We start from the raw sequence: 8,438 nt of genomic DNA, 5'->3' as shown, positions 1-8,438 counted from the left end.
GACAGAGAGAGGGGGGGGTAGAGAGACACTAGGAGACAGGGAGAGAGGGGGGGGGATAGAGAGACACGAATTTGATCTCTTAGTCCAACCGAACGCTGAACGGACGTTTGATGAAGTGAAAACAGACGAGGGTCGAAGCTTGAGTGGAAACACGAGGTCATGGCGCTGGTTAAATGTACATGGTCGAGGCCTGTCAATCAGCTTGTAGCCCCGCCCTAAAGCCTCCCCTGCTTCCTGGTCTCTGTTCCTCTAAATGGGACCATAATTTATTAAATGAACATCATGCTGTGTTGAAGAAGACTTGAAACTAGCGACTGAGACTCTTCAGGAAGTTTAATGTTTCATTCATTTTAAATTAAAGTGGATCTTAATTTTTCCAGACAGAAATTAGAAATGATTCCTGCTGACTCACCTGGATGAGCTCTGTGTTTCTGTGAATTTAAATAAATTCGGTCATGTGGTCCTGTCTGATGCTCTCCTCAGGTCTTTGGGGAGTCATGACGTCTCAGGAGGAGACGTCTTCCTTCAGGAGGTTTTTTCAGTACGTGGAGGACAGCGGCCTTCGAACATACGACGGTCTGGTGATCCAAAATGCCTCCGACATCGCCAGAGAGAGCGACCGCATTCGTAACCAGAACAACTGGACCTACCTGCAGGAGAAACACCAGAAGAAGAGACGGCAGGACGAAGCCATCAAGAGGTAAAAACACAGAAAACCTGAAAAATGCAGAAAGAAATGTTGCACAAAATAAGTATATGCAGTTGTAGCTGGGTAGAGCGTTTCTGTTGGGTCAGTCTGTTTTTCATATGCACTGGTTATTAAATGAGGCCCCTGAACCTGAACATAATCCCAGTCAGATTGACATTAAGAGAAGCTGCAGTTTGTCTTGCTTTACTGCTGAACAAACAGGAAGTCACGATGTCACTACCACGATTTAAATAAATGTAAATATGGAGGAAAAAGCTCAACAACATACGTACTCAAGATGGTGGTACGAGTGCATCACGAGGCTCGGCGTCTTACCAGATTTAAAAAATAGTGGTAGTTTGTCGGGTTACTTCCTGCGTGTTTCCCCAATTTAGTTGTGCGAGCTTCACTTACAGTCACTTCGGACCTCAACCATCGGTTCTCCAACAGAGTTTGGACTATCCTTTCAGCTTCCACTCCAAAGCTACAGAGAACACAGTGTTGGCGACCGTGAACAAAGATGGGTGCTAAGCTAGAGATAAACCCACACAGGAAAGCTCCAGCCGGCAACTTCCTCACCAACCCACGGTCTCTGGTGAACAAGCTGAAGATCTGGTCCCTCACACAGAGAAGGCTTCATGTTCTTCACGGAGACCTGTAAAATGGTGAATCTGGAACTGTCTTCAGGGCCGACAGAGTAGCAGCAGCAGCGTATTTACGTAAATGAAACATGGTGCATGCACTCTATGATGGTTGGTGCCCACTGCTCTGCCGGTCTGGAGTACCTCATCATTAAAAGCAAGCCTACTGCGCAAGTTTACTTTCATTGTTGCTGTTGCAGCTTATGTACCTCCAGATGCTACTGCTGAGTAGCTATGAAAGAACTTTGGGCTGCTATTAACACACTGTAAACCTTGCACCCAGGTGGGGCCTTCGTTGTCAGAGGTAACTTTAATCAGGTTAACAGAGAAAGTAAGAAGGCTTCAGTCCAGTGGAACAGTGTCGTTAGTATCAACTGTTTAGGTTTGTCACATAAGCTACACACAAGGCTTGTGTGTAGCTTATAAAATGTTATGTGATTGGTTGATGATTGTACAACACTGACGTGTCTTTCTATTGGTCCATCCAGGATTGGTGAAGATGTTGCCATGGCAACAGACGGGGCATATTCTGGGAAACATTTCAGGATGGGTTTCATGACAATGCCGGCACCACAGGACCGCCTGCCTCCCCCGAGTCAGGGCTTTACTGTCCGATCCCAGTCCCTCCACTCCGTGGGCGGAGGAGACGACGACTCCAACCAAAACCGAAAACAACCACCGCCCAAACCCAAGAGAGACCCCAACACCAAACTGAGCAGCAGCTCTGAAACGGTGAACGGAGGGCCCGGGGTCACCAAGAGGGACACCCAAGACACCAAAGAGACGCCAGAGCAGGCTGAAGGTGAGAACACAACACCTGCTGGTTAAACCCGATACCTGCTGGTTAAACCGGTTAAACCTGACACCTGCTGGTTAAACCAGACACCTGCTAGTTAAATTTGACACCTGCCGGTTAAACCTGCCACCTGCCGGTTACACCTGACACCTGCCAGTTAAACCTGACACCTGCTGGTTAAACCTGACACCTGTTGGTTAAACCGGTTAAACCTGACACCTGCTGGTTAAACCTGACACCTGTTGGTTAAACCGGTTAAACCTGACACCTGCTGGTTAAACCAGATACCTGCCAGTTAAACCAGTTAAACCTGACACCTGCTGGTTAAACCAGTTAAACCAGACACCTGCTAGTTAAATTTGACACCTGCCGGTTAAACCTGCCACCTGCCGGTTACACCTGACACCTGCCAGTTAAACCTGACACCTGCTGGTTAAACCTGACACCTGTTGGTTAAACCGGTTAAACCTGACACCTGCTGGTTAAACCTGACACCTGTTGGTTAAACCGGTTAAACCTGACACCTGCTGGTTAAACCAGATACCTGCCAGTTAAACCAGTTAAACCTGACACCTGCTGGTTAAACCAGTTAAACCAGACACCTGCTAGTTAAATTTGACACCTGCCGGTTAAACCTGCCACCTGCCGGTTACACCTGACACCTGCCAGTTAAACCTGACACCTGCTGGTTAAACCTGACACCTGTTGGTTAAACCGGTTAAACCTGACACCTGCTGGTTAAACCTGACACCTGTTGGTTAAACCGGTTAAACCTGACACCTGCTGGTTAAACCAGATACCTGCCAGTTAAACCAGTTAAACCTGACACCTGCTGGTTAAACCAGTTAAACCAGACACCTGCTAGTTAAATTTGACACCTGCCGGTTAAACCTGCCACCTGCCGGTTACACCTGACACCTGCCAGTTAAACCTGACACCTGCTGGTTAAACCAGACACCTGCTGGTTAAACCAGTTAAACCTGACACCTGTTGGTTAAACCAGACACCTGCCGGTTAAACCTGACACCTGTTGGTTAAACAGGTTAAACTTGACACCTGCTGGTTATACCGATTAAATCTGACACCTGCTGGTTAAACCTGACACCTGCTGGTTAAACCGATTAAACCTGACACCTGCTGGTTAAACCGGTTAAACCAAACACCTGTTGGTTAAACCGGTTAAACCACACACCTGTTGGTTAAACCGGTTAAACCAGACACCTGTTGGTTAAACCGGTTAAATCTGACACCTATTGGTTAAATCTGACACCTGCTGGTTAAACCTGACACCTGCTGGTTAAACTGATTAAACCAGACACCTGCTGGTTAAACCTGACACCTGCTGGTTAAACCTGACACCTGCTGGTTAAACCTGACACCTGCTGGTTAAACCTGACACCTGCTGGTTAAACCTGACACCTGCTGGTTAAACTGATTAAACCAGACACCTGCTGGTTAAACCTGACACCTGCCGGTTAAACCTGACACCTGCTGGTTAAGCCTGACACCTGCCAGTTAAACCAGACACCTGCCGGTTAAACTTGACACCTGCCGGTTAAACCTGACACATGCTGGTTAAACCAGACACCTGCTGGTTAAACTCAACCTTTGGGTTAAAGGGACAGTTCCATGTTTTAGATTTGAGAGAATTATGTGCTGTTTCCAGGTTTAAGATTCACTGTCTGTGTGTCTGCAGCTCGATGCCATCTCTACAGTGAGGACTACAAGAAGATGCCTCCACCCAAACCCAAAAGGAACCCCAACACTCAGCTCAGCACCTCCTTTGATGAATCTTACATCCGTAAGTCTTCCTTGCGATGGGACAAATCTTCCTCCCAGAGTCAGAGTCCGGCGTCGAGAGACACGGATGACGAGGAACCCGTCTACATCGAGATGGTGGGAAACATCCTGCGAGAGCTGAAAGGTCAGGAAGCCGGGGAGGACGAGCAGAACGAGTCGGTGTACGAGGAGATGAAGTATCCAATGTTGGAGGACTTCCTGCAGGACGCTCAGTCCGCCATCATGGATCCTGAAGCCTGGTCGTCCCGCAGCTCTCTTTGTGACATCCCTCCACCTTTCCCCAACCTACTGACTCACCGCCCACCGCTGCTTGTCTTCCCCCCCGCCCCCGCTCAGTGCTCCCCCAACTCCGATGAGTCTCCCCTCACCCCGTTAGATGTCACCCGGCTGCCCGTGATGGACAATGTCTCCTATAGCAAGTCAGGTGGTGAACATCCACAGAGCTCCACCCACCACCGAAAGGAGCGAGACCGGGAACGGGATCGGGATCGGGACCGCGATCGAGAACGGGACCGGGATCGGGACCGGGATCGAGAACGGGACCGGGATCGGGACCGGGATCTGCCCTCCACCCACACCATCACTTCCTCCGGCCGCTCGTCTGCTCCGCCTCTCCCCTCCAACTTCTACAAGTCATCTGGCTCCGCTCATGGTGGTCATGGCTACCCCCGCAGCCAATCAGCATGTCCTTCCCCGGTCAGCATGGGGCGCTCTCTGACTCCTCTGAGCCTGAAGAGACCACCACCGTACGACGCTTTGATGGCAGGAGGAAGTATGCCCCGCTCTTCATCTTCCTCTTCCTCGTCTTCACACAGGGCCGGGGAGGGCGGGGCTAAACTCAGTAACTCCTCATCCACCCACGGCTCCATGCAGAACGTGTCGATAAGGTCACAGACTCCCACAAGCCCATTGGACGAACTCAACAACCTGTTTACCTCAGGTAGACAGGTAGTAAAAAAAGGAACGGGAGGCAGGAAGAGCAGACACAGTGAAGGTAAATACTCAGTAGTGTGTCACTACACCAATACTACACCAGGATTACATCGGTTTCAAACCAACTGCATGTCAGTGTTACATCAGGTAGACACGGGCTGGGTGAGATAAACACTCATCATTATAATATCAGTACTACATCAGATGGACAGGTGCTGAAGGAAGGGTCAGGAGGCAGGTGTGGCAATGTTAGAGCACCATCACTCATAAATGAGTGAATGTCTGGTGGCTTTGCTTTACTACAGTCAGAGCAGGCTCTCAAACCTTCTGTCTAAACACATTTATAGAAAGAAGCAACGACAGTTAACAATATCAGAGTAATACAATGCCTTTCAAATATGCTTCACTTCTCTGTACCTCAGCTATGTGTGTGATAAGTGTAACCCTGATTCAATATAGAAAAACAAAACCAAATCGTTCCAAAGAGTTTCAGCGTCGGCCTGTCGGCCTACCAACAAACCTGAACTGATGACCTCTAAACTAATGAGACTCTCTGTTGTCTCCATCGTCTGACCATCAGTCAGACTGCAGACTGTCAGGATAAACTCATCTGATGAGAAAAGTAATTTCAATAATTCTGTTAGAACAGAAAGATGGAACAAGCAGGATTATCAGTTAATTTGTTGCCGTGGTGGCGAGTGTCTGTCAGTCTGACTGAAGATCATTTTATTACATAAATGAGTCAGAACACACAGCAGCAGGCAGGTCACTGCTCTGGCTCTGGATCTGTGGTTATGAGCCGCCTACTGCTACCATGTTCCTGCTCAACCATCTTTGATACAAATATTATTATTACTAATGCTGTTATTATTATTATCATTAATATTTCTATAATTATAAGTATCATTATTCTTTTTCACTCTGTACCACTATTAACTTTACTGTCTGTATTTCTGTGTGGTTATTGTGTTGGCTGCTCCCCCCTATCATCCCAGCCCTCTCTCTCTCTCGCTCTCTCAACCCCAACTGGTCAAGGCAGATGGGGTTGAGAGAAATGTATTTCTTTCTTTCTTTTATTCTGTTATCAGTAGACACTTACATTGTTTTGTATGTCTGACATTGTAACTAATACTAACCTGATTACTGATTATTTTATTTCATGTTTCATACTTCATCTATTTCACTAACTATTTTGTCCCATTATCTAATATTGTTAATAAAGTCAATCTTCACATTGAGCTTCCTAACTAGATTAGCAATATGTACATTAAATAAAAGTTTATCGTCTATCCATATTCCCAAGTACTTGTATGTGGGTACCCCTTCAATGGATTTACCATCAGACGTAAAAATGTTAAAATCCTCAAGCAACTGTAGGTGAGATTTTGAGAAGACCATGAACTTTTTCATGAACGTTTTCTGAGTATTTAAAACAAATTTTAAATTGAGCAGAGCAGTTTGTAATGACTGAAATGCAGTGTGAAGCTCTTGCAAAGCCTGTGCTATGGAAGGAGCATGAGTATATAAATGACAGTGTCATCAGCATAGAAGTGTATTTTTGCTTGAACATCCTTACCTAAATCATTTATAAAAACAGAGAACATAGAATAGGTCCCAAAATAGATCCCAGTATCTGAAGTTCATCCAGTTTGTTGCACAGTGAGCGCACAGTGGAGAGAAATATTGCCGGTAGCGGTGTGCAGATTCCCCGCCGGCGAAGACGCACGAGCAACCCGGCTCTTTTTCCTCTCCTTTGACGCTTCCCACCCTTCACCAAAATGTCCAATAACTCCACTGATGATGTGATAAAAGTAGGAACTAAATCCTCTGGAGTTGTTCCTCTGATGTTCATGAGCTCTTCTCAGGTGAAAAAGTTCCGGGAATCACAGCCGAAAAATGAATCAACACACAAAAACAAAACAAAACACAAACATCGGGGCAGCTATACGCACCGCCATCTTGGAAGAAAAGCTCTCATACGTATCTCACAGCCTCTCATACGTATCTTACAGGCTCATGCGTATCTTATAGGCTCTCATACAATCTTTTAGGCTCTGATACGTATCTCCCAGGCTCTCATACGTATCTCACAGGCTCTCATACATATCATACAGGCTCTCATACACATTTTACAGGTTGTCATACGTATCTCACAGGCTCTTACTGTGCATTCAGACCAAACGCAAATTTAATCCACGCAACGTTTTCCTCGCAGAGTTTTATCGCTGGGCATCCCTGGAGTGTTCACACACAACGCGATAACGCGAATAAACACAACTTGCCATTGCTACAACTGTATGAACCCAAAGTAAACATTTTGCTGTGATTAAATAGCAATAAACGGATCAAACAGTTTGCCGAAAAAACTACAATGTGATGCAGATTTGTTAAACATAGGAATTCATGCTTTGTCAGGTCTGTCGGCAAGACAGCAGGACAACAACTTCTAAAATGTTTGTTTTCTGAATGGAGTTCGTATCGATCAGGGCTATGCTATGCTAACTTGGTCACAGTAAAGTACAACAATAGCTGGAATAAAGTTACATACACATGTTTTCTGAACTCACCAGGTAGTTCAACCTCCTCGCTTTCTTTTCTCCCTTCATTGTCCAGTTTTGTCTGGTTTTTATCTAAATATGAAGAAGTGCCAAATGCGCTAACAATACTGGAACAGAATGTGAACTGAATCTAGCTGCCGAGAAGCTCAAGTGAAGATAAATCAACGTTGTAATCCCAAAAACTAAAGTAAAAAGCTAAGCCTTCATGTCGCCGGAACTGCCCCCTTCACCTTGCTTTGCGCTGCCCAACAGGAAATCGCGTCTCTACGCGTCTTTGCATTTACTTTGCATATAAACTCACTGCCCCGAACACTAGTTTAACTTTTGGTCTGAAAGCACCATTATACATATCTTACAGGCTCTCATACATATCTTACAAGTTGTTATACATTTCTTAAAGGCTCTCATACATATCTTACAGGCTTTCAAACAATCTCACTGGCTCTCATACATATATCTTACAGGCTCTCATGCATATCTTATGGGCTCTCATATGTATCTTCCAGGCTCTCATACATATATCTTCCAGGCTCTCATACATATACAGTGGGGGAAATAAGTATTTGACCCCTTGCTGATTTTGCAGGTTTGCCCACTTACAAAGAATGCAACAATCTACAATTTTAATCATATGTACATTCTAACAGTGAAAGACAGAATCCCAAAGAAAATTCCAGAAAATCACATCATATGAATTTATTAAAAATGATAACCATCTGATGAGGAAAAACAAGTATATGACCCCCTGGACAAACAGCATGTTAATATTTTGTAGAAAAGCCATTATTGGCCAGCACAGATGTCAAACGGTTTTTATAGTTGGTGACAAGGTTTGTGCACATTTCGGCAGGGATGTTGGCCCACTCCTCCCTGCAGACAGCCTCCAAATCATTCAGGTTCCGAGGTTGTCGCCTGGCAACTCGAATTTTAAGCTCCCTCCAAAGATTTTCAATTGGATTCAGGTCTGGAGACTGGCTAGGCCACTCCAGAACCTTGATGTGCTTCTTCTTCAGCCACTCTTT

General features: G+C 45.7%; 1 protein-coding gene across 1 annotated transcript; it reads left to right on the top strand.

The window, feature by feature from the left end:
• Positions 1-482: 482 nt before the first annotated feature.
• On the top strand, positions 483-5,195 carry LOC123965237 (neuronal tyrosine-phosphorylated phosphoinositide-3-kinase adapter 2-like). The gene is made up of 3 exons (XM_046041812.1): positions 483-700; positions 1,818-2,131; positions 3,822-5,195. The coding sequence occupies exons 1-3, from the start codon at positions 498-500 to the stop codon at positions 5,027-5,029; spliced, it is 1,725 nt and encodes a 574-aa protein (XP_045897768.1). The 5' UTR covers positions 483-497; the 3' UTR covers positions 5,030-5,195.
• The last annotated feature ends 3,243 nt before the right edge of the window (positions 5,196-8,438 follow it).

The sequence above is a fragment of the Micropterus dolomieu genome, unplaced genomic scaffold (assembly GCF_021292245.1).
Source record: "Micropterus dolomieu isolate WLL.071019.BEF.003 ecotype Adirondacks unplaced genomic scaffold, ASM2129224v1 contig_8931, whole genome shotgun sequence".
Taxonomy (NCBI): Eukaryota; Metazoa; Chordata; class Actinopteri; order Centrarchiformes; family Centrarchidae; genus Micropterus; species Micropterus dolomieu.
This window is presented reverse-complemented; position numbering and strand designations above follow the sequence as displayed.

What these genes read in the sequence shown, in the direction of transcription:
- LOC123965237 (XM_046041812.1), top strand. Translation starts at nt 498, where the DNA reads ATGACGTCTCAGGAGGAGACGTCTTCCTTCAGGAGGTTTTTTCAGTAC. An exon ending in CAGGACGAAGCCATCAAGAG is followed by an intron (nt 701 to 1,817) that starts GTAAAAACACAG and finishes TGGTCCATCCAG; the next exon opens with GATTGGTGAAGATGTTGCCA. An exon ending in GACGCCAGAGCAGGCTGAAG is followed by an intron (nt 2,132 to 3,821) that starts GTGAGAACACAA and finishes GTGTGTCTGCAG; the next exon opens with CTCGATGCCATCTCTACAGT.